The sequence below is a fragment of the Pantherophis guttatus genome, chromosome 18 (assembly GCF_059756535.1).
Source record: "Pantherophis guttatus breed Tessera chromosome 18, ASM5975653v1, whole genome shotgun sequence".
In the NCBI taxonomy this organism is placed as follows: Eukaryota; Metazoa; Chordata; class Lepidosauria; order Squamata; family Colubridae; genus Pantherophis; species Pantherophis guttatus.
In genome coordinates this window covers 202,737-227,289 of record NC_142080.1, presented here as the reverse complement: position 1 = coordinate 227,289, position 24,553 = coordinate 202,737, and the positions used below count along the sequence as shown (strand labels likewise).

Sequence of the window (24,553 nt, the reverse complement as noted above, 5' to 3'; positions counted from 1 at the left end):
AAAGCCTGGGGAGCAACAGCCCGCTGCGGAGTTTGCCGGGCCGGGCTGCGCCAGGTTGTCTTGGAAGTAGCGGGGTCGGCGCGGGTCGGGTCCCCGCTAGCGGTGGCCAGAAGCCGGAGCTCCCCACCCCCCCCGCAGGCGTTCCGCCGAGCCTCGGGCTTGGGAGGCGGGCGGGCGCGATTGCCTGGCCGCCTTGTTCTCGCCACGGGGGGGGGCGGGGGCCTCCAAAGTTGCTCGCATTTGGCCCGCGAGCCCGTCGGCTCCGGACGGCGGGGCGGGAAAGAGAGGCGCCTCGGTGGGAGCCGGGCCTGGGGGCGAAGGAAGGGCAGCTTTTCGCAAGAAGCGAGAGGGAGCTGTAATGGAAAAGCGGCTCTCACTCCTCCCTCGGGCGGCCTCGCCTCGCTTCCTTTCGACGTCCTGCGTGGAGTTGAAATTAAGAGGGGGGATGCAGGAGGGGGGGCTCCTCCATCCCCGGACCAACCAGAGGAGGCGTACAGGAAGAGTCCCCAGGGCAGGCGAGGTCGGGGGGCTCTTCTGCCAAGCGCCGGCGGGGGATCGGGGCGCGTGCTGGTGGGGCGCTCGGCGGATGGCGAGTATGTTTGGGAGGGGGAGTCCGGTGGGTTCGCGCCGCGCGGGCTCCTCTCTCTGCAGGTGGGGCCGGGCCCCGCGATGCTGCTTTAGGCAGAGCCCCCAAGAGGGACCGGGTGGCTCCCTACAGAGGGGGCGTCGTCGAGCAAAGGGGGCAAGATGGTTCCCGGCCCCTCGAGCCGCTGGCATCCTTGTTTTGCATATGGCGCCCACCCCGGGGCAGGCATGGAGGGGAGAGCCCGGCCTTCGGCGTTTGTGGAGGGCGGGGCTGCCGGAGGAGGCGGCGGCCGGGCAGAATCCGAGCGAGGTGGCTGTGCTGGGGAGGGCTGGGGGTGGGGGGGCGGTTTGAAGCCTGACGTAATTCTCCCTTTCCCATCTCCTGTGCCATAAACAGCTAGCGTTACTAATAGTTATAAAATGTTGTGTGTGTGTGTTTAATTGGCTTGCTTCTCAGTCACAACTGGGCTCCTTCAGGCAGCTTGTCCACAAAGGGGGGGTGGGGAGGGAGCAGCTTCCAAGGATCTACCTGGAAGGGGCAATTCCAGTGCATTTTTCAGCATTCCTGAGATCTTGGACTGAAATGTTGGTAGCAGAGAAAAAGAGTCTTCCTTGAATGATTTTATGGAATTCTGTTTTTTGTTTCTTTTTAAAGCCATGAGGACTAGAGACTTATACAAAGGGTTTCCATGAAGATCCTGATTTCTGGGGAAGAAAAAGCTTGAGAGCATCTGGAGGTGCGTCAGAGCAAAGGCCCAACCCAGTGCCTCCAGAGTGGACGGGGGACTTGGAAAAGATCTTGGGGGGGGGCTCCCTGCCATGGATGGAGCAAAGAGGCAAGAGCAGATGCTCTGTTTAAACCCGGCCTGGACAGCAACGCTGGTCCCTGTTCAGTGGATCTCCCACATTCAGAGGCACTCTACCACGAGAGATGGCAGAGGGCACCTGGGTGTTTCCCAAGCTTGTGTGTGGGTGTGTATATCGCCATCTTCCCAAATTGTGTATCTTTTTAAAGAAAAAAGCCCATTCACCCTTTTGGAGAGGAATGTGGGAGGGGGGTGGCATGGGGGGGAGGGATTAAACTGTTGATGTGGATGGCAGAAGCTGACCGCCCTCTTGGCCCCTTGTGGGGTGGCAGGATCTGGAGTTGAAGAGCGCAGCTGGGGCAGCCCCTCCCCTCAGGGCCCCATTCCATCAATCCAGGCAGGAGGGCTTCTGTTGGGATTCTGAGGAAACAGACCTTTTGAAGGGGGGAGGGGACCCTAGAGGGCAGCATTCCTGGGGGGGAGGGGCAGGCTGTCCTTGGAGATGCAAGGGGATATGGGGCTAATGGGAAAGAGGGCCTGTGAAGGGGGCTCTGACCCTCCCCCCCACTGATGGACTTTCTTTTGGCATTCCAGACATCTGCTGGGATGGGTGCTCTGGCTGAGGACAATGGGGGTTATAGTCAGCATGTCTGCAAAGGCCCAGGCTGGGGAAGGGAATGAGGGAAGAGGATCTGGACCCCCTTGTGCTCCCCCTCCCCCATCAAAGGACACGCAGGCACTTAATTAGAAAGGGGGGGTGTGCCGACATCCCCTCCTTGGAATGGGGGAGGTGTGCTGCTTTGCCTGCCGCTGGCCGAGCTCCATCACTCCTCATTTTTCACAAAATAATTTTCTGTATTTTATCTAAATGAAAGTCATTTGTCTTCCCCTCCACCCTCTTTCAATCATCCGGCAGGGGTCTTTCCATGATGGCATGTCACAAATTGAAATATTCATTCATTTTCAAAGCCATTCTGCGGGTGGGTTATTTTTCATCTCCTTTTCAAGCGGAAAAAGGGGCGAATCTAAAAGGGAAAAGATTAAGGCTCATTGTCAGGGGAGGGAAGGAGAGAAGGCGCTCCCATTGGCCACTCTGGCTGGGATTCATGGGACTTGTTGTCTGGCCCAGCATGGCACTTCCAGGTTCAGGTTCACTCTGCCTTCAAACCCCCTCGGTCTCTTGCCTCCTGGCCCTGCTCGTGAGGTCCTCCGTCTGATTTCCCATCCGGGGAGGCGCGGTGGGGTGTAAGATGGTCGCCTGGCCTAACTTGGCAAGCTGCCGTCTCCAGTGAAGGGAAGAACTGGGCAAAGTCTCCAACCACAGGGGCAGTCTATCATAGTTTCTGGAAATAGGCAAAGGAGAAGGGGCTGAGTTGTGCTAGATCCAGGCCCAGTTCTAGGCCATAGCATCTTCTCCACCCTGGGGATGATGGGAAGTGAGGAGAATGGCAATGAGGTAGCTCAGGAGGTAAGGGGAACCCCTCCTTCCTGGGTTCTGGCCCTTGTGGTCGTCCCCAAAAGGCCTGGCCAGCCAACCCCAGTGCCCACTTGAGAGCTGCTCTCTGCCAGCCCCATGACCTTCTCTACCTTTGCAGGGCCCCAACAGTCTGTCCTTTGAGGCAACTCTTCAGGCAGGTGGTCTCCTTGCAGCCCCCCCTGCTTCTGTGGGGGAGGGGAGGGAGCTCGGGCAGGTTTCTTCCTAGGGGGAGGGAGCTGAGCCCCCGCCCTTCCCTGTTCTAAAGGCCACTTAAGGAAATTGGGAGGTCTGTGCTAAGCCAAAGTTCCCTTGAAGATTCAAGAGCTTTAAATCCTCATTGTATGGCCAGAATAGGGGGGCGGGGCTGTCTTTGCCAAATGCATATCTTCTTCCACTTTTTTGAGCCTGGCTCTGCTTCCCTCCAGAGGTCAGAGGTGAGGGGGGGGGCTACAAGCATTCTTTTCTGAAGTGAAGGAGAAAGTGGCCTTTGCAGATCATTTGTGGGGTCCGGCTGGGACCAGCTGGCCTCCTCCTCCCACAGGGAACGGGTTCAGCCGCAGCATGGAGGCCTTGTGAGGCACCAAGCAGACCCAGAGGCCCCACCATCACCAATCTCGGTGAGTGAGTTCCCCCTCCTGGGGAAGACTTTGCAAGCCTGTCTCAAAGATGTCCTCTGGGGCGAGGCCTCTTGGCTCCGAGAGGGGGTCCCTGATGCAGGGATGCCCACTTGGTTGTCTCCCCTCCCTGGCATCCAGCCCTGCCCTTTTCCTGCTGTGACCCTCAGCTGCTGGGCTGCCCTTCCTGGCATTTGGCTTCTGGTCGTGGTCTCCCCTGCTTTTAAGGGGGGGGCTTGACCCTATTACCTGGAGCACAAGTCCACATGGGAAGAAGCTCTTGTGTGGCTGTGGAAAGGGGCCAAGGTCAAGGCTCCACAAGAAGGAATAGTCTACCTCCGGAACAAGCAAGGGGAAGGGAGGGCCCGCTGCTGCTGGGGCTAGGGTGCCTTCTTGGAGGAAGTCTGGCCCTCCCTCCCTCCTTCCTTCCCTGCTGGTTCCTTCCCTGGCAATGGCTACCAGGGGATTAGAGCTAACTCTTCCTAAAGATTCCCCTAATTGCTTGGTTTAGCTCAGGTTTTATCATCAAAGCAGCCGCTATTTCCTCTCTAGCCTGCTTTTCTTTTTATTATCTCTTAATTAATCACTCTGGCGTTCACACTTAGAGGATAATTAGAGTCCCTTGAGCCCCCCCAGAGCTCATCTTCATAACCTCTGGCTCTGAGTAGCTGGGGAGAGGGAAGGAGGGGAGAGGAAGGGGGCAGGGAACAGAAGAAGCCTTACCTTGGGCCCCTCCTCCAGGGCCCCACCTGGGCAGTCTCCTCCGGAGCAAGTGAACTTGGCAGGCTGCTGCCCCCGTGACTGTGGGCAAGGAAGTGGGGCTTGTATTAGCAATGTGGCTCCCTTTCTGGAGCGGCTTTGAAGGTGACCCCCGCAAAACACATCAGGGGTCCAGATCCTGGCCTTTTCCTAAAGAAGGGGGCATTTTGGCAGCTGTGGATAAGATGGGTCGCTTGTTCCCCAAGGTTTTTTCAAGAGTTTGTTTCATCCTGTGTCTGTCTGCTTTTTCCCAGGAATCCTGGGGCCAAGAGTGCATGGCACCTTCCTCAAACCACAGTTCCCATGATTCTCTGGGAAAAGCCCCTTTAGGGTTTAAAAGGCAGAGCTAGAAGATGATAATTAGAGGGCATATCTTCCTCAAAGGCTGGGGGGGGCTGAGCCCAATTGAGGCTCCTCCTGAGATGAGGCAGGTTAATCAGGTGGGCTGCCTGACAATAAAGGCAAACCAGTGTGAGGGATCTGCTTTGTGCCTCGAGTCCCTCAAGCATTGGTTGCAAAACTTCCCTCCCTCCCTCCCTCCCTCCCATTTTTACTCAAATGAAAGTCTCTGTAAATGTGCCTGCCTGTTGGGAGGGGGCTTAAAGATGGCCCCAAGCCTGAAATATTTGGGGTCTCCTGGGAATCCAGATGGGTATGTTTGTGTACACAGGAGGAAGGGGGGGGAGACAAGCGAGGGGTGGGCCATTGTTTTGCCAGTGAGAAGCTGCAAGGAGCCTGGAAAGAAAAGAGGCGGCTGAAATATCACTATCCAACTTTTATTGCAAAATTGGAGAACAGTTGTACGCCTGGAGGTGTTTCCATAGAAACACCAAAGAAAGGGAGATGGGGACTGGTGTGTGTTAGAGAGAGAGAGAGAGAGAAAGAAAGAGAGACAGACGTATTGGAGGCAACAACCCAATCAGAGTAAATGCTTCAAGGGTTGAACAAAAAACCCATTCAGAAATAATTAAGTAAGAGAAGCCTTATCAAGGGAGCTACTCCTGAATGCCAGCCGCTTCCCTCCTCCCCAGGAGCTGAGGCCTCAGCATCACTCTTGTGATGATGATGATGAAAAAGATGAAGATGTCTCCTTCCCTGATTGTCCTCTGGAAACCAGAGGCCAGCTGGTTGATTGGTCAGGCCAAACACCACCACCACCACCACGGCTTCTCCCACCTTCCCCCTTGCTGAGCAGCTGGACACCCCCCCCCCCCCGCCCACTTGGCTTACCTAAGCAAGGATGGGGAAATCTGCTGTTTCAGGGTCTGTTTACAAATTTGCCCTTTTCTAATCTTGGTCAATTTCATTTAGGAATTGTTTACAAGTAACGAGAGCTCTTCGAAGTGTTGCTTTTGTTTTAAACAAGTTACCTTTGGTCTTTGTAACAAAAGGAGGGCCTGGTTTGCTTGCAGACATGGAGGTCCCAGCCCGCAGGGACGGGACCGAAGCCGTACCTGGGACAAGGGGGCATAAAGAGCACCCAAGGAAAGACATGGGATGAAGGCCTTTCTGCCGCCGCCTCGCAGTGGCTGAATTGGAGCTGCCTGCGGGGAGTTTCAAGAGGCCGGGTGGAAGGGCGTGACCTGGGCAGCCTGGCAGGAGAGGTCCAGAAGCAGGCCCTGGGAAGCCTTGCCAAGCGCTGACCTCCTTGGCCTGCAGCCACCTGTAAAGGCAGCTTTACAAAAAAACGGGGAAGGCACCATACGGTAATGGCTTTATTCAGCCCAACCGAAATCCCTCTAAGAGTTCGTTTTTTAAGATAAACTGGCCCAGCCGGTCGCGGCTCTCAGGCTTTGCAAATTCCTCCTGTGACATCGGGATTAAGGTGCTGCTTCGTTCCATGCGCAAGTTCCCACTTGACCCTGAAGGGCCTTGTGTCAACCTGCCTGGATTCCACACTGCAGCCCCCTTCTGAAAAATCCCCCCCCCCTGCACCTCTCCTGCATGGTGGGCCGGGACGCCTCCCTTCCTCCTGCTGGGCTGGGGCCAAAAGCAGGCTGGCTGTCTTGCCTGCTTCTGCCTTGCCTCCTGCTTCTCTGGGCCAAGAAGTGGGGGGGGGAGTGCTCTTGCTCTGCTGCTGGGGGGCTTCCCCTCTCCTCTCTGCATCGACTCATCCTCCAACTCGCCCAGGTGAGCAACCAACGTCGTTGGGCAAAGGCGGCCAAGTGCCAACTTGTTGGCTGGCTCACTTGGCGGCTGTGTTTGCACACAGAATTTCCTGGAGACTTAAGTAGCCGAGTGGCTGGACACGGAGGGTCCAGAGGGCTGTGGTGGAGGAGGCTTTGGGCTGCCTCTCTCTGGCGGGTACTTGCACTATCCTTCCCCCCCCTTAAGTCCAGGGGGAGCTTTGGGGCAGGTTCTGGCTTTTTGTGCTGCCCCTGGGATGCTTTGTGCAGCCCATGAAAGCAGCTTGCAGAGAGTCTTCCGGGCGGCTGCCAGGAGGTCCCGCCTGGCCCCCTTGGGAGGGGGGGGGCTTTGAGGATATACAAAACACCCCCTTTTCTCAGCATCTTCTATCCCTCTGCACCCAACCAGATGCTGGCGATGCCCCTATTTGCTCTCCTGTTAGCCAGGGCCTTGCCACTGTGGGGCTCAGCCAGGGTCCTTTCGCCTTCTTCCTCCGGGAACCATTTGGTGGCCAAAGACATGTCCTGCTCGCCCTCCCGAGAGGCTGGGCCTCCCTACCGCACCCAGTCAGAGGATGCAGGGAGGGACAGTCCGAAGGGTCTCCCTCCCTCTTCTGCTCTTGAGCTGTATCTCCTCCAGGCAAAGCAAGGCTGGCTGCCGCTGGAAGGCCAGAGGCTCCCTTCCCTCCCCCACAGCTCCTCCTGCCTCTTCTCTCTCTCTCTCTCTCTCTCTCTCTCTCTCTCTTCTCTCGCCTGGCAGGAAATGCTTCAAATTCCGGGCTTGTGGAATCACTGCAGTGTTGCAACCACAAGAGCCAGCGTGGAGGCAGGCGGAGAGAGAGAGAGAGAGGAAGGCCCAGCTCTTGCTCCCAAAGTCCCCTCCCAGGGCTCGCCAGCAGCATTGTCGGGAGAAACCCTTTCTATAAATCCAAGATTTATAGAATCTTGGTTCTGCCCGAGGTAGCCCTCTACCAGAAGGAGTCCGGGGCCTGGAAATGGAGGGATTCTGCTGGCCTCCCCCATCCTGGCTGTGAAATAAACGATCTGTCCCAGACAAGTCCAGTGGCAGAAGCCCCGGCATCTCTCTGGCTCTGGGCTGAAGGAAGCCTCTCTCCCAGAGAGCTGGCCTGGCTGGGCAATGGCTTTCCGGACTTTCTGAAGCCCCCAGCCAGGGAGGGTGCAGGGCTCTAGGGCCGTGGTTGTGGGGATGATCCTGGTCCATCTCTGTCTGGAATGCTCTGTAGATTGCTGGGGGAGGGGGGGCATTGCCAACCCAGCCCGATTGGTGGGGGGGGGCGGGGGAGTTAATTGGTTCCATATGGGCCAAACTCCATCCCTTTCAAAGTCTTGTGCATAGAAATGTGGGGAGTTTTTTTTTTTTTGCCGACTGTAGGCTCCCCCTCTGTGGGAGGGAAATTTGCCAAGCAATGTTTTGCAGCAGCCCTTTCAAGTTGTCCCCCCCCTTTTTTTTCAGCTCCCGAGATGAAGTTGGCCCTCTTCAAGGCCAAGCAGGCTGGGGAAGGAGGTCTCCTTGCATTCCTTCTTGTCCACTGGGGGGGGGAGGAGGAATGGGGGGGAGCCAAGGTTGCAGCTGAAGATTGGCAGAACAGGGAGGCTTGGGGTGCAGCCAGCAGAGGCTGAGAGCTGAAGGGGGCACCAAAGAATGGAGGGGATCTCGGATGCTGCCCCCTTCCCCCATCAGCCTCAAAGGCTGAATGCAGCTTCAGCTGCTCTTCGGCCTGCCGTGGGGGGAAGTTGGAGGGACAAGGTTGGGGCGAAGCTCTGCCTATGGCGTGTAACTAGAGCTTGACAGCGCCTGCGGGAGGGGGGGGAAGTTGGGCCCCTTTGTCCCAAGAGGGTTTTCCCCGTTCTGTGCATGGCAGAAGCTGGGCAGGCACTGGGAAAGCAGGGCTGGTAGCCAGTCAGAAGGGCTGGTGCAAACTGGGTTTCGCTCCTTTCTTTTCCTTCCTTGTTTTCTCCACCGCTGGGCTGGGCTGGGAAGGCAACCACTGCCCTCCGTCCGATGATGGGCCTCTCCGTCTGCCCGTCAGCTTTCCCTTTCCAGAGCCAGAGGCCTTATCAATCAGGCGGAGGCGGAAAGGACACGGTTCCACATCTGCTCAGCCTGGCTGGAAGGAGTGCCCAGCTCCCCTCGCATCTGCTGGAGCAGGGAAGGATAATTCCGCTGCTAAAAGACCCTCATTAAGACTTCTGCGTTTAGAGCAAGGCAGGCGGGAAGCAGCTTGATGGACGGCTGCCAGCATCTTCCTTAATGACTGCTGATTCTTCACTCTTTTTTCAGGAGGAGGAGGGGAGGGAAGAGATCTTAATTAGCCATTGTTCTTAACAGGGATATTATACAAATTAATTAAACTTGAGCTAATAAGCAAGCACCTTTAGTATTCCCAACAGCCACAGAGATGGAGATTTCTGCCAGAAACCAGACAAAATAAGGGGGACTCCCCTCCAGTCCTCAAATCTCAGTTCTGTTCCAACAAATTTCATCCATCCAAATGTGGATGAGGGACGTTTAAGTCAGTTCCCATCACTCACCCCTTGGTCCCAATTTTCAGCAAGCATCACTTGGAGGGTGCAGTTTGCAAGACCGTTGATGTGGGTGGTGTCCACAAGTGGTGGTGGGGGACCAACAGTGAGTGGGGGGCCCCTGGCTGTGGAAGCAGGTTCGCCGTGCTCTGGTGAGCAGAAGCCAGGGGAATGAAGCGAGGGACCCACAGCAAGGAGGCTTTGTGACATCGAGGGTGGCGGCCTTCCGTGATGATGTCATTGGGCAACTTCTGCTGTGCTTGGGCCAGTTTTGGTCCATGCTTCCCCATCTGGAGTCTGCCCTCTGGCCTCTCTTGGCCCCTCAGAGGAGGGAACGCCCGTCACTCAGCCAAAACAGCCAGCAGCTTCATTTTACAGGCGGGGATCCAAGGGCTTAAATATCATAATTGAGCAGAACAGCCATTTGTCTGGTTGCAGATTCCCCTCACCCACCCCCAGCTGATCAGCCCTGCCAGGCAGAGCCCCATTCCCAACCAGGGGCCCCGACCTGCCCTTCTGCTTCCTGCCAGCCTTGGGACTTTTTCCATGGGGAAGCCACGCTGTGTGCTGTGCAACCGGGTGAGGCCCAGTGCGTCTCCTCCTCCTCCTCCTCCTCCTCCTCCTCCTCTATGGCCTGCAGGCCACTTGCCCCAACCCAGAGAGGTAGAGAGAAAGACTGGTATTCCCACTGCTGAAATGCCCCCCCGGGCCCTGCTTGCAGCCCTGGGATGAAGCTGCATTGATACTGCCCCAGACATGGCAGCCTCTGAAGTGAACCAGGACTCCTGAACATCTCTCCCCCTCTACTTCCATGAAGTGCCCCACAGGGCTTTCTGGCTGTGGACTTAACTGCCCACAGGAGAGTGCCACACTCGGCATGTGGGCTTTGGAGCAGAAGAAGCAGCCCCCTTGGAAAACCACAAAAAGATGACTTCCTTGCCACGCTCTGCGCCAACCTTCCCCTTTGCTGTTCTGAAGGCAAAGGTGAGAACTGCTTTGGGAACCAAACGGGGGTGGGGGGGGGCACTGACCAAAACCTCCTTCTCTTAAGGGCTTGAGTTATTTTCCATGGTCCACTTTTTTAAAGCATTGTTTTACTACCTATTTGCCTGAGCAGGTAGTAAAAAAATGCCTAAAAAGTTAAAAAAAAGGGGGGGGAGGGGGAAAATTTCCAATGATCAGCTGAGCGATGTTGGAATTTATTTTTTTTAAAACTTTTTAAAGTATTTTTAACTAGCGGTTCTGGCATGTAGCCCTGCATGTGCAGAGGGTACAAAACACAACATTACTTCCTGGTTTAAACCAGGAAGTAACAACAACTGGGCGGGTGGGCGGAGCCTCACACCAGGATCGCTACTGGTTCTCCGAACTACCCGCCAGGACCGCTAGCGGAGCGGGCGATCCTGTCCGAACCGGGAGTATTTCACCCCTGCCTGGAAAGCCGGCTGGCCCTCCTGATCTCTGGCCCAGAGTGGCTGCCCTTTGCAGCGCTTCCTGTGACCCCTTGTGTCGGCGTCTCCTGCTTCGGTCTCTCCTCCCAAGCTGACTCGGTTTCCCTTCGGACCTTCCCTTTGGAAACAGAGGGAGGTTTATGCTGGCAGCCGGGCCAGGATGGACAATTAGATATTTCCAGCAAAGCAACTGCAGCGTTTACATTTCCCAGGTTGCCAAGAATAAAACAAAGAATTAAACTAAGGCAGGTGGAGGGATTGGAGGAGAAATTAACATCCCTGCTGGCTGGGTTTTTTTTCCTCCACCATGGTGCCTGCTTGCCAGGCTCTCCATCCCCCTGCCTGGTCTTCTTGGGAGAGCCATTAAGGAGCAACAGCAGCAGCAGCCAGTCAGTCAGTAAGTATTGGGGTGCAGCCGCTGCTGCCCCGAGGCAGTCCAAGTGCTAATCACGTTTTGCCTTCTTTAATAGGGCTGGAGATGCTTTGCTGCTTTAAGCCTCCCCGATCTCAGAACAACACGAATGCGGAGGAGGGAGGAGCCGTCCTCCGTGTGGGCAGAATTGGGGCAGGAAGCCCTGCTTGGAAATGCTACGAGTGGGGCAGACTAGTTGAAGAAGCCAAACGGGGCCGCAAGATCCCTCTCTTCCTAGCCTTTTTTGAAAGTCCCAGAAACACAAACGGAGGATGTCTTGGGTGTTGGTTCCGGTGTTCTGGGTTGGGAATTGAAGTGCACATTTTCCCCCTCCCTCTCTGCTAACCACAGGGCAGCCCGGCCTTCGCGGGGCCTCCATGGAGGAAACCTGCTTTACTATGAGCATCTGAATAGGTTTGCAACGGGGCGGGGCGGGGGGGGACGGGACCTGTAGCCGTGGTGAAATCCAAATTTTTTTACTACCGGTTCTGTGGGTGTGGCACGGTGGCCGTGATGTGGTTGTGGCTTGGTGGGCGTGACAGTGGAAGGATACTGCAAAATCCCCATTTCCTCCCCACTCCTGGGGGAAGGATATTGCAAAATCTCCATTCCCATCCCACTCCAGAGGAAGGATAATGCAAAATCTCCATTCCCATCCTACTCTGGGGCCAGCCAGAGGTGGTATTTGCTGGTTCTCCAAACTACTCAAAATTTCCGCTACCGATTCTCTCAACTACTCAAAATTTCCGCTACCGGTTCTCTGAACTACTCAAAATTTCTGCTACCGGTTCTCCAGAACCTGTCAGAATCTGCTGGGTTTCACCCCTGGCCTGTAGTCCAACTTTCTCCTGTCTTTGGAGAGTCACTCGGGTGCAGAAAGAGCCGAGTTGCCTAACTGAGGAGGGAACCTGCTCATCCATTTCCAGCCTTGCAGGACTGATCTCCGGGCGACCATAAAAACAGGCAATATTCACTTCCATTGTCGTCCTGTTCGTTTCCAAGCTGTTAGCCTATAAATCAGAGGAGCCGGGCATTTGGGAAATCCGGTGAGGCCCTCCAGAAGAAAATTAATATGTGAAGCAGCTTCCCTCCGAAGGGGAGATGTTGCGCCGCACAGTCCAGCTCCCGTAACCGACCCAGCGGGCAGAGCGAGGAAAGGCCGGGCCTCCTTTGCCTCCACCCCGGCTGCTCTGCTGACTCCTGGGGGGCTTTGCTCTCTTTCAGCAGGCAAAACGGCTTCAGTTCCATCCACCCTTCCATGGGAACTGGCCAGGGGCTCTGGATGGTCCCGGCTGCTGCTCTGAAGGATTCAGATGCCCTGCTTGAATGATTTTACTCCCCAAGCCCCGCTGTCTCCCACCTCCCCCGCCATGTGCCTCCTTGCGCTGCTTTGGCCTCCCTCCAACTGCTTTCCTGGCCCCCAAGAGAAAGGAGAGTGCCCCTTCCACCTGCCTCTGTTAAGGGCTGTATCGGGCCTTGTTCCCATCTGAGGGGAATGCTCCCCCTGCCACCCTGGCTGGCGCGAATTTGGCAGCTCCCCTCAGAGTGCCCGGGGCCTTTTCTGCTCCCCCTCCCAGACCTTCTGCACCTGCAGGTCCCCTGGCAACCCTCCTGGTCACGGGGCCACCTGCCATGAAGTTTCCAGGCCTCTTGGCCGCTGGGGGAGAGCTGTGGAAGAAGACATTTGGGGGTCTGAATGGGGACTGGCTGGTGGGGGGGAAAGACAGAGTTTGCTGAAGCTGGCTGTGCTGACCTACTTTTCCAAGGGAGCTGCTGGCTACCTGCAAGGAAACATGGGTGGGGGGAAACAGCCAGGCCAGCGATGGGGACAGCTCCTCCTGGCACCTAATGGGCAAACCCCATTACAGAAATGTGCCCCCCCACCCAGGCCCCCCACTACTAAGAGGACAGCTCTTGGCCCACACGGCCCAAGTCTCTCTGGGTGACCATTTCTCTTTTCATCTGCCCCTCCTCCCCTAGGACTTCTTCATGGGAGAGGAGAAAAAGAGGGGGCCATCTTTTATGTTAAACACTTCATTTACTCCTTGGCTTCAGCTTTCCCGCCTGGCAAAATGGGAGATGGGACTGGGGTCTCTGTGTGTGTGCGCATGCGTGCTCTGGGCCGACTCTGCAGGGCTGTTGTTAGGGAGAAAGCTGGAGCAGGGGACCAAGGACCAGAGGGGCTGCTCCTTTGCCACCAGAGAGGCAGCCCCCTTCCTTCTCCAGCAGCCCCCTTTGTCTTTCTACCTGGCTGAGTCCTTTCCCTAGGGGGAAAGAACCCTGGGGGGGGGGGCAGGATTTCACCCCCACACCCACCCCTGGGGGATTGGAGACAGGCAGATGGAAACCCTCAGAACTGCAGGGGTTGCTCTGCCTCCCTCCACTCCAGAGAGCCCCCAAGTGGAGGGGCCCCTGAGGCTCCTTGGGGCGCAGCTGGGGGAGGGGCCGCGGCATGGAGGGAGCTCTGTTAGGCAGGGGGGGTGTGTGTTGTTCCAGCTGCCCTGGCCACCGAGGGGCTTGCAAGATAATTGGATTCCTTGGGCCTCTGATTTATAAAAGGAGATGAAGTGGGAGGGAGGGAGGGGAGGCGGAAAAATTCTCTCCCCAGCAAAAGAAAGGAGGGAAGAACTGCAGATTCCAGCAGAGTGGAGAAGCGCTTAACCCCTGCTCTCCCGGCTTGAGCTCAAGCAGCTGGGCTCTCCACGCATGGGGCAGAACAAAGGGGCTCAGGGCTCGTAGCTGCACCCCTGCTGAGGTTTGGGGGGGGGAGGAGGGCTGGGAGCACCCCCTTTTTCTGGGATTCCTCCAGGGCTGCCACAGCACCATTTGCACTATTTTGGGGTGGGAGACGAAATCAAGGGTTCCTGTGAAGGTCTTTTAAGACAACGGAGAGCCGGGCGTGGGGCCCAGTTAACCCAGAGACCTCTTGGGGGGGGGGGAGCGGGCTTTGGGGGAGTGGACCCAGCTGAGCCCATAAAGTTGGCAGCAGCATTATTCCAGAAAGGAGGAGCTGGGCAGGGGCTTTCGGAACTGCTGTTAAGAGACCAACATTTGTTTCTCTGAGGTTTCTCAAGATAGACACAAACCCGGATCTTGTAACTTTGGAAACACCGGCTCTTCTGCACTGAGCAGCCAGAGAAATAAATCTTGCACTTGGCCCAGATTTTATGTAAACATTCATAGGTGTTTTAGCTGCAGCTTCTCATCTGCCAAATTAAATGCAGGGGACGAGGGTGGGTGGATGTTGGCAGGTGCTTCTCTTGAGGTGCCCTCAAAGCAGGAGAAAGCTTCCAGCAGGCTTTTCTCATGGCTCTGAGGCTTTCTTGGGACAACAAGGGCAGCTGAACACAAGCACAAGCAGATGTGGGGAGTGGGCTGGAATAGTGCCCCCCCCCCCCCCGGGAAGAAGCAGACCTCTGGGCTCTCCTGCCTCTGGCAAGGGCTCCCAATTTCAGAGGCAGACTGTGGTTAGCTTTCCCAGGGCCAAGGTTTCCGTGGGGACCCCAAAGGGGCAGGGAAAAGCTGCCCTCTCCCCAGGAACGGGCATCGGAAGGGGCTTCCTTGGATCCCGGCTGCAGGGATTGCTAGCTTTTGCCATTCCTCTGATCTTGGGCCTTTTTGGGTGTTGTAGCTGCTGCTTTATGCTCAGTCTCTCAGATCCTGGCTTTTTGCTGGCTTGATCCAGCTCCCCAGCCAAGCCCCAGATTCCGCTGCTGCCCATTGGAAGTTTATCTGCTCAGCTGCACCAGCCTTTCCCCTGCTCCGTCTCCCTCTGTTTCTCCAGATAAATGGAGCTGTTTGCTGCAAGGCAGTAATGCTATTCATTAGTTTTAGGGGCTCTTCCCTGTCCCCCTCCCCCTCCCCGGCTCTCCTCCGGGCGCAGTTCTATTCCTGTCTTTGTGTGCTGAAAACAGTATAATTTGTTCGGAGTTGGGGAGGACTTCATATATTGCTTTTTGAAGCCTGAGGTTGGATGGAGCTTTTTAATAATCCTCATAATAATTCTGATAATGATAATGTTATTTATTAGGTGGAAAATGTTTAGGAATCTTTGAGGAAGGAAAATAAGAGTCAATTTCCTTGTGTCAACCCAGGCCTGTATTTATAGCTCCTCTTGACATCATTTTAATTGAAATTTTTCCTTATGTTTTCTCTGGACTAATTACGGTTCCCTCCTGCACATCCAGCAGGGCCAGAAATTTTCTCCCCCCCCCCCGTTCCGTCCCCTCCTCCCCCTCGATGGTGGGATGCTCCTGCAGAGGGCTTGGGAGGCGGCTTCCTTCTCTTTTAATTGATTGGGGTGATGAGGCTGGCAGAAGTTTGATGAATGCCCCTTCATTAGCTGTCTCTTCCAATTATTCCCCGCGCCTGGCAGATCACTGGGCTCCCCTTGGGCCTGGCGGTTGTGTGGAAGAGGACACAGACCCAGCTGCACTTGGGGAGTGGGAGGGGGAATGAGGAGTTGCCCCCTTCCTCCCTGGAAGAAGAATTTGGGAGGCCAGGGAATGAAGAGTAGAAGCCACAAAAGTCGGACTTGTGAAGTGGACAAAGCTGGAGCTGCTCCCTGCTCCCCCCAAAATGGGGCTCTGCAACGGGGGTGCCCAGCATGTGCATGCGCGCACACACGCGCACACAGAGGGACATTTGCAAGGAGCAGTGGCAGATGGGTCCAAAAGAATTTGTCTGTTCTCCTTCAGGCTGGAGAAAGATTGAACCCTGCAGGAAGTTAGCTCTGGGGCTCCTGGAGGGCAGAAAGAGAGAGAGAGAGAGAGAGCTGGGAAGCATGGGGGTTTCTCCCTCCCAACCTCTCCTCCCCCGCACATCCCAAGCCAAGGAGAGCCTCTGCTGGTCAGAGGCAGCAACCACAACCACGAACCACAACCACACCAGCCTTGGCTCCAGGAGCTGTTAGCAGCAGCAGCAGCAGCCGCCGATTCCAAGAGTCCCCAGCCAGCGCCTGCATTCACACAGCATACTTGACTCTACCAGTATAGGGTGGTGGGGGTGGCTTGGAGACCAGTGGGAAACCTTGTCCTAGCATTTTGTGGGGACCTGGTCATTGCCTGAAGGGTTTTCTCCTCCGGGACCTTTGGGGTGGCCAAGGTGGTGCCTCTGGGGCAGGCAGGAGGTGGCTGAAGGTCCCTGGGGGCCCTGTCATGAGCCAGGCTGCCCCTCCCCCCCAAGGCGCATCTTTCCCACTCAGAGGTAGAAAAAGGAGGTGGGGTGGGGGTGTCTTCCTCTCCTTGTCCATCCTGCTTCTGGGCCTTGCTGGGCTTTTTTCTTCCTTTTCTGCCAAGAGGTTGGACACTGATTGAGTCTGACGTCCAGCAAAGGTGTTTTCCGCTTGTTTAGATGTGAAAAGCCCCGTCTTGTGGCAGTGGAATAATCAAGGTGGAATATTTGATCGGGCCAGGAAATGAGGTGCTAAATTTGTTGTGAGATTGGTGTCAAAAGCAATCGAGGCCCTTTGCTCCTGCGGGAAAGACGGTGAAAGGAGAACTGGCGAGGAGGGCATCGTTTGGGCAGAGAAAGCAGCTGCAGACCCCCAGTTTGCCAGGAGGGGCTTTGGCTCAGGCCTGCCCCACACAAAGTGCATGTTCCAGGACGGCCAGAGCACCAAGACTCTGCCAGACCCTCATGGGGCACTTACCCAAGCCAAAGAGTGCCTGGGGAAAAGACGGGGAGCTTTTTCTCTCGAAAGCTACCCCTGGGGAGAGGAGGAGGGCAGATCTGTGTGTCACCTTCTCCCACCAACCCCCTTCTGCTCCTTCCAGTTATTCTTGAGTTGGCAGCATTCAAACCCTTTGAGCCAAGAGTTCTCACATCTGTAACCCTCACACATTTACAGCTTTGATCCTAGCACTCTTTAAGTATTTACTCTTAGTATCCAGGCTGACTCATTGCTTTGCTTTTAAATTAACATTTATTGCCCTCTTTTTCCCAGGTGGGGATTAATATACTTACGCTGCAGGTGTTGCAAGGTCCAGGTGCCCCAACTTTTGCCCTACTGCCCCCGCCTCCCGGCTATGTGCAGCTGCTGCCAGCCTGAGCTCCCCTCCCCCCAGGTGCCCTCTGCCTGGCTGGCAGCTTCAGGGGCTTCCCTGAGGGGAGGGAAGGGAGGGAGGACAGGCAAGCGGGTTGCCGGAGGCATGAAGACACAAGGGGCTTCTGGTTCTCCCGGGAGGCTCTGGAGTGCCCTGCTGCTCCAGTCTGTGGCTATGGGACTTAACCGTAGCTAGGGGTGGGGAGGCAGCCTTCTCTCCCCCATGTTTCAGGGGGGCTAGGACAGCCTCCCAGCAACATTGGCAAAGTCATTTTCAGGAGTTCAACAGGCCGCCCTACAGTTCTGGGGCCCCCTCTGGATTTATTGTGGGGTTCTTAGTGCTGCCGCTTGAGCAGAAGAAGCTGAGGCAGGAAGTTCTCAAGAAGCTCCAAAGTTCTCTGCAGGGATGATATGATCAGGATAGCGAAATGGCCTACACTGCAGGGTGGTTCTCTGGGTGAACATGGGTGCAGGGCTCCCAAATGTCCCATCCTCACCTCAAGACCAGAGGGCGGCCCTCCCAGGCATCCTCCCCCCCGAGACTTTCCATTCAGAGACTGAGATGCTAAAAGGCTCCCATGGCCCAGATTAATCTGCCTACGAATATCCCAGGATTGGGAATCCTTCCAGGGTAATTGATAATCCCCCCCCTTCTTTTCCCCGCCACCAATTTGAATGCCCTTGAACAGAGATTAGACAACCCGTTTCAAATTGGCCTTAAGCCACAATACAGCCGGTTTATTTTTAGTTTAATGTCTGGAACGGTCATTGTGGTTTGTAAACTGTGATTTAGGGCTCCCCATTCCACGTGAACTCTGCCAGCTTTTCTTCCTTCGCCAGCAGACGAGACAAAGCGGGATGTGCTAACCAGGTCAGCATTTGGGAAGATAAAGACTGGCAGGTGTCTGGCTCCCCCTTGCTTATCTTTCCTGACCTCGTCTTGGAGGCTTGTGGGGGTCCCCAAACATGGGAGCCTTGGGGCTAAAAGAAAGCAAGCTGGGGGGGGGCGGGTGTAATCTTTGTGGATCCCTTTGGGGCAGCTGCCCTTTTGGAAGGAGAGGGTCCTTCTGGGCAGGACCCAAAGAGAAGGGCACCTCTGTGGGCATCACTTTCCTATTGCTCACAAGGGCAGCTCTCTGGCTCAGCTCTTCTGTTTTGGGGGGCAGCTGTTGGGGGTGGGATTCCCCCAGGGTCGCTGCTGTAGCCCTGAGGGCAGCCGGGAGCTGTGGTGCCTGTGCAGGCAAAGAGCCTGTATGGGTGCCCCTTGGGGACCCCCCCCGTACCCCGCTGCAGAGGGTGCCTGCCAGACAGATGTAGGCAGAGAGGCTCCCCTGGCACACGATAGGTAATGGCTCCGGTGTAAACTCTGATGTTGCCAAATCTTGATGTCTGGCAGCTTCTGCGGTGTTTGTGCCTGTCAAAATCCCTCCTTCCTCTCTCCATTCCCCAGACCTAAATCTGTTCCCCGTCAATTAGTTGGCAGATCTTTGTTCGTCTCCTTTGCTGCTTTGAAGGCAAGTCGGCTGTCTTGTTTCCACCTTTTTGAGGCTGGAGAAATGCTTTTGGCGGAGTGAAGGTGGGGGGCAGGGGACCTGAAGACATGGCTTTTCCAACAAATCTCCTGATCTGCTGGGAGTTGTTAGTTTTAATCTGTTGGGGATTTTAATTGGATTATTTTAGTGCTAATTTTTATTGTTCTGTTGTTTTATTGTTGTGAGCTGCCCCGAGTCCTTCGGGAGAAGGCAGCATATAAGTATGAATAAACTAAACTAAACTAAACTAAACTAAACTAAACTAAACTAAACTAAGGAGGGCTCTGCAGCCAGCCATCAAGTGTACTGTACAGCACCCCTGGCAGATTGCAGGGGAGGCTTTGCAGCAGATGGGCAGTGCTGCTTAACCTCCTTGGGTGGGGGGTGGGGCAGCTCAAGGAGGCAAGGGGAGAGCAGTTTGTTCTGTCCCTGGCTGTCCATCCTTCCTTTGCACCCAGCCCTCCCCTCCCAGATTCACGCACTGCCATCTCTTCTGTGCCCAAGCAAGGGCAATTCCCGGGACCCTCCCTCTCATTTCCAAAATACTCAGGGCAGCCAATTGTTTCCTTTCCATGTTCCTTGGAGGGACAGAATGCCCAGGTTGCTTTTATGGAGGGAGAAAGTGAGGGGCTTGGTGGTGGGGGGGGGAAGGCTTCAATTCAAAAGAGGGGGAGGAAACACAGGGGAGAAAAGGTGACAAAAAGCCAAAATCTGAGCAGGGAGATTTAGTTCCTTCTGAAAGCTGTTGGTGGAAATGAGAAGCTTTCCTTTGGGCCCTGCTTTAATAGCCAGCAGAGAGAGACCCGAGCCGAGAGACCGGAGGCTTTAATCAGAATTCCCGTTGATAAATTGAGGGGTGGGCTTGAGGCGAGCCCCCCTTGCTTGGCTCTAATGCTGCCTTTAGTCATCCTCGGCTGGGAGTGGTTGGGCCCCTTCCCTTCCCCGGCTTCTTGCCTTGAGCTGAGAGCCAGGAGGACCCCCGGAGGGAGGAAAGAAGGCAGCCACACTGGTCCCCCAGATGCTCATCCCAGCCCAGCAAGGCGGGTGTGTGTGTGTGTGTGTGTTTGAAGGTTGCTGAAGCTCCCTGCATGGAAAGTCCCATCTCTCTTCTGAGGAAGCTACCAGGCAATTTGGGGATGAGGAAAATGGGGGCTTTTCTACAGCCTCCTTCCAGGAAAAGCTCCCCCATTGCCACCTGCTGTTCTCTGGGAAGTTCAGAGGAAGCTCCTGTCTTCCAGGGCTTTAGGGAAGCCGCTTGGGGCCATTGAATAGATCCCGGACTGGCACTCAAAAGCCCTCTGTGATCCATGATTGTGACTCCATTGTCATTGGCTGCCAGCCACCAATGTCCGTGTTGCGAGAGGATGGGAGTTGTAGTCCATTAGCATGTAAAGGTTTGGCCTCCAGCGCTAGCTGCTGACCCACTTTCTGCAGCTCTACCGATCCACTGGGCATCCCCAGATCTTGGTTTCGGGCAGCCTGCGACCACATCCCCATGTCCTTTCCTGCATCTCAAGAAAGAGCCCCAAGGGACACAGGTCAAAACCCAGAGATGGCAGGGCTCCTGACAAGGCGGGCAATGGGGTGGGGGGTGAAGAGTGGGATGGGCTGATCGAGGGGCAGCTGGGACCAGACGCTGTGAATCATCCCTCTCCCCAGTGCTGTGGAAGAAGGAGGCAGAACAAAACCGGCGTTTTAAGCACCTGTGCTTTGGCGAAGGGGGCATGCTCTGTTTTGAACATGGCCCTCAGTGATGGGCCACCCCTGGCGCTCCCCCAGGGACTGAATTCCGCACTAGGGGAGCACCAGGGGTGTGTAGCCCACTCAGTGTACCTGCCTCCTCTTTCTCCAAAGGGCCAGGGATTTCCAGCCTCTCCTGGGGAGGGGGATGGATCTGGGTCGCCGGGAGGGGCTCCAACTGCTTTGGAGACTGTCTTGGAGTCAATGGAAGAGATGCACCTGGCTGGGCTAGAAGGCAACTTCAGAATGGCCTTTGCCCACTTTTCTCTTTGCTCCAAACCACGGGGAGGTGGCTTTCCCAAAAATTTTATTCCGGGGTTTCCAGCTTGGGATGATCGTTGCAGCCTCCAAGCCCAGTCCTGTCTCCCACCAGCCAGCCGGCTGTTTTTCGTGCCGCTGTATGCCCCTGATCTGGAGCCAGGTGCAGGAGAGGAAGGCACAGCAGCTCTGGGAGGAGAAAGGGGACTCTTGGTACTGCAAACATTTTCTCTCCATACACAAATTATTTCTTGTGACGTGTTCTGGCATTTTTTTCCCCTTCCCAGATCAACAATCAATAGGACTGCAGCGTTTTCTCTTATCTGGAGAAAAGTGACAGCAACCTTAAATGAAATCTCTCTGCAGTGCCGGCTTATCATGGCTATCGCCTCTTCCGAGCCGCTCTGTGGCTGGCATGCGGGAGCCGTTCTGTCTCGCTGGGTCTGCGCACCTGCTCTCGCACCGGGCAGTTGTGTCGAGGGAGGCCAGAAAATAACGCCACCCTGCGATTTTTAAGCATGCACATCGCAGCAGCCCTGCGAGTGGACATAGCCATTCCTGTTGCGTCTTTATTGCCATTTATAAAAGTGTTATTTGGTTTTCGGAGTGATTTTCGTTGCTGTTTTAAAATCGGTGGTTACAAGCAGGATAACAGACGAGCAAAGTGAGGCAGGGAAGGGCCGGTGCTGGTCGAGGGTCCAGCCTTTGTCGAGCTGTTTGTCCAGTCAGTTTGGCTTCCCTCCTGAGGATGGGAAAGGTGATGCCCAAGGGACCCTCTGCCAGGGGCTTGCCTTGGGGGGCTCCTTCTAGGCTTTGGGTGCCCAGGGCAAAGGATGCCTTGCGCCGTGGCATCCCTACTTACACATGTTGCAGTCAAACACTTTAGGGGTTTTGGTGGCACCGCTGAGTTGATTTAAAGCTGGGCCCGGAATTGGGGGGCATTCAGTGTGCTTTGGGTGCCAGAAAGTGGCTCCTGCGTCATTGGGCATCCCCCCCTTTCACTCTGCCATGTTTTCTCAATTCTCTGGGGCTGCGAGAGAAGCCTTTGGCTGGTTAATCCATTGACTAGGAAACCCCCCCCCCTTTTAAAAATCCAATGCAGAAGGAAACACCAATTAATTAGGTGGTACATTTTTAACAAATTAATGATTATTTCAACAAATCCTTCAGAAAAGAAAAGGCTCCCCCAGATGGCAGGTACAGATGGCAAAGAGGTATTCCTGGGGGCGGGGGAGAGAGACAGTTTGAGCGGGGGGAGAGGAGGACAATCCTGCTTGGGGTAGGGGGTTTCCTCCCGGATCTTCCTGCTTCACAGCTTCAATTGGTGCCATGAAGCCCTGAGGGACGAACGTCTCTTCTGGGCGAAGTCCTTCGCAGCCTGTGCCCTGCTGTCCTGATTCACCTTGTCTGCCTCACCAAGAAGGCTCCTGAGAACCTGGGCAGCTCGAGCTGCAGCTGTTTTGCTTGTTGCCATCCTCAGCCTCTCTAAGGTGGACTGCCACTGTTCTTGGCAGTTCTGCAGATCCAATTTCCATGAATAGTTGCATTAAACTAGGATGAAAGAACTCAGCCTAACCACTGTGTTCTCCCTCTCCCCTCAGTCCTCCAGACCCGCTTCATCGAGGAACCGGAGGACCAGACAGTGGTTGCCGGGCAGAAGGTGGTGCTGTCCTGCGTGGTGCTGAACTACTCCGGGATCGTGCAGTGGACCAAAGATGGCCTGGCTCTGGGAATGGGACAAGGCCTCAAAGGTGAGATTCTCTGCTCCCTGGGGGAGGGGAGACGGGGCTTCTTCCTGGGATATCTTTCCTACCCACCACAGGGCACCATCTCTGAAAACGCCAGCTGTCCTCGGAGACGGGACAGGGCTGCGGGGCGAGTCCCCCCCTTCCCAGCATCAGCCAGCCTCCTTCCAAGCACCACCACTCCATGCAGCCCAACAGCGCCATCGCTCCAGCACAGACGCACAAAGCGCCGGGGATAGATCCCCTCCCCCCCGATTCATCTGCCGCTTCTTATTAATTAATGTGGCAGTTTCCCGTGATTTTTTATTCTGCAGACGTCTGCCTCGCATGCTTTCATTCCTCACAAGTGATCCTCCACCGTTTAAGACACTTGAATTTTACACCAAGGTGACCCAACTCAATGCAGGAGAAAAAGCTGCTGTGGGGGCGGGCTGCTGCGCTCCTTGCCCTGTGTTTCGTGGGGTGGGGCCGTATGCCAGATGGGGCTATTGACCCCCTCATCTCTTGGCCAATGGGAATGGCACCCTCCCCCACACAACCCACTTGCTTGGGGAGGTCAAGCCTCTCCTTGCAGATGCCCTAAGGACAAAGCTTACCTTCTGCCATTGATGGACGAGGCTGGGGCTACCTTCAGCCCAAATCTTGTGGAGGGTGCAGAGTGGGGGGGGGTATCCCTCAGATCTGCAGTGGAGACAGGGCTACCCTGAAGACCCTAACCCTCTCGGACTTGAAGAGCCAATGGCAGAGTTTGCAAGTGGCAGCCAGGGGCTTTGCAGAGCCTCACCAAGTCCAGGCAGGGCAGGCCAGGAAGGAGGGCAATGCCAGCTGGGCACCAGGCCCTGCTCTCTGCTCTGCTCCTGCTCACCCGCCTCTCTCTTCTTAGCCTGGCCACGCTACAGGATCATTGGGGTAACAGATTCCGGCCAGTTCAATCTGGAGATCACCGATGCGGAGCTCTCCGACGATGCCTTGTATGAATGCCAGGCCACAGAAGCTGCCCTGCGATCGCGGCGCGCCAAGCTGACAGTCCTCAGTGAGTGTTTGGGGGAGGGGCAATTCCTTCTTGGAAAAACATAGCTGGAGCCCCAGCAACGTGGTCCCCCCTCCCCTCCTGCTGCCTCCCTGTTCCACGTTCTCAAGTTGCCTCCCACCGATCCCTTGTTAATAGCTATTCGTGGCCAGGGACCTTCCCAGGGGCTCTGGGTGCCGGCCGTTTTCTTTTCCAGACGCTTCAGTGCTTTCTAAACAGTGTGAGGAATGGGGGTGCCTGTTATCTCCCCACTTTTCCCAATGGGGACTGGAGGGTCTGCACAACTGTTGGGCCCCCAAACCAGCCGGTCTTCTGTCCAGGGTCTGGGCTGTGAACACGCAGCTTGACTTTTGGCTGTGGCTTGCTCTGTCTGCTTCCCTGGCAGTTCCCCCTGAAGACCCGATGATTGACGGGGCCCCCGAGATCTTGCTCCGGGCTGGCACACCACACAACCTCACCTGCCGTGCACAGAACGCCAAGCCTGCGGCCACAATCATCTGGTTCCGCGATGGGTTGCCACAGTCTGAGGCCGCTACTGCCACGGTACGCCGGATGACATTGGCGGGAGGGCCACTTGGGGTCTGCAGGTACCATGAGGAAACTGGCTCTGCAGACACGATGAGGGGCCAAAACCTGCCATGGGAGGCAGGCAGGATCTCAGTCCGCACCCCACCCCACCCCCGCGTATCGGACTGCAACTCCCCTAATTCCCAGCAAGCATCTCTCAAGTGTTTGGAGGAGTTGCAGGTTTCAGCCTTTGTGCCTGCAGCGCCATGTGCGAAGGGCAAATCCTGCTAGTCTGCAAATGGGTTTCTCTCCACCTCCTCTTTCCTCCTGGGAGCGCTTCCTTCTCCCCTCCCCAATTCTTAATTTCATTTCTCTCCACCAAAATCCAAAATAACCTTCCCGCTGGCAGCCTCCTCGCTCTGGCGAGGCCGTTTTTCGCTCATTAATCCCCAAGCAGTTTATGGTGCGTTGACATTAATTTGGGCGACCTCATTGGGCATTTAATAGGCATGGCTGAAACATTTTGGTTCCAGGCTAATTTGGAAGTGATGATTGGTGCAATTACCCCCAGATTCAGGGCAGGGCACGGGAAGGGCTGCTGCCACCAGAGCACGATTGTCTGCTGGGAATCTTTCGAACAAAAGGCTGTGTTGCTACTTCAGTTCCGACACCCTGTGCAGAAGCCTCCCCTGGGACACCAGAGAAGACTCTGGGGTCCTTCATGCGGGGGGAGGAAGCAGAGGTGGGTTTCAGCAGATTCTGACCAGTTCTAGAGAACCGGTAGCGAACCTTTTGAATAGTTTCGAGAACCGGTAGTAAAAATTCTGACTGGCTCCACCACATCTATTCTCTGCCTCCCAAGTCCCAGCTGATCAGGAGAAAATGGGGATTTTGCAGTAACCTTCCCCTGGATTGGGGTGGGAA

General features: G+C 55.7%; 1 protein-coding gene across 3 annotated transcripts in view; it reads left to right on the top strand.

Moving 5' to 3' along the window:
• The window catches only part of KIRREL1 (kirre like nephrin family adhesion molecule 1), a 34,381-nt gene that overhangs the window by 1,322 nt on the left and 8,506 nt on the right, over nucleotides 1-24,553 (top strand). For 2 of the 3 annotated variants that reach the window (XM_034424977.3, XM_034424975.2), the window contains exons 2-4: nucleotides 21,949-22,098; nucleotides 22,976-23,125; nucleotides 23,508-23,665. In XM_034424977.3, coding sequence (XP_034280868.1) covers nucleotides 21,949-22,098; nucleotides 22,976-23,125; nucleotides 23,508-23,665 — 458 coding nt within the window. Of the gene's footprint in view, nucleotides 1-1,245; nucleotides 1,323-21,948; nucleotides 22,099-22,975; nucleotides 23,126-23,507; nucleotides 23,666-24,553 lie in introns of those variants that run through there. The other variant, XM_087880694.1, reaches the window with a different exon arrangement.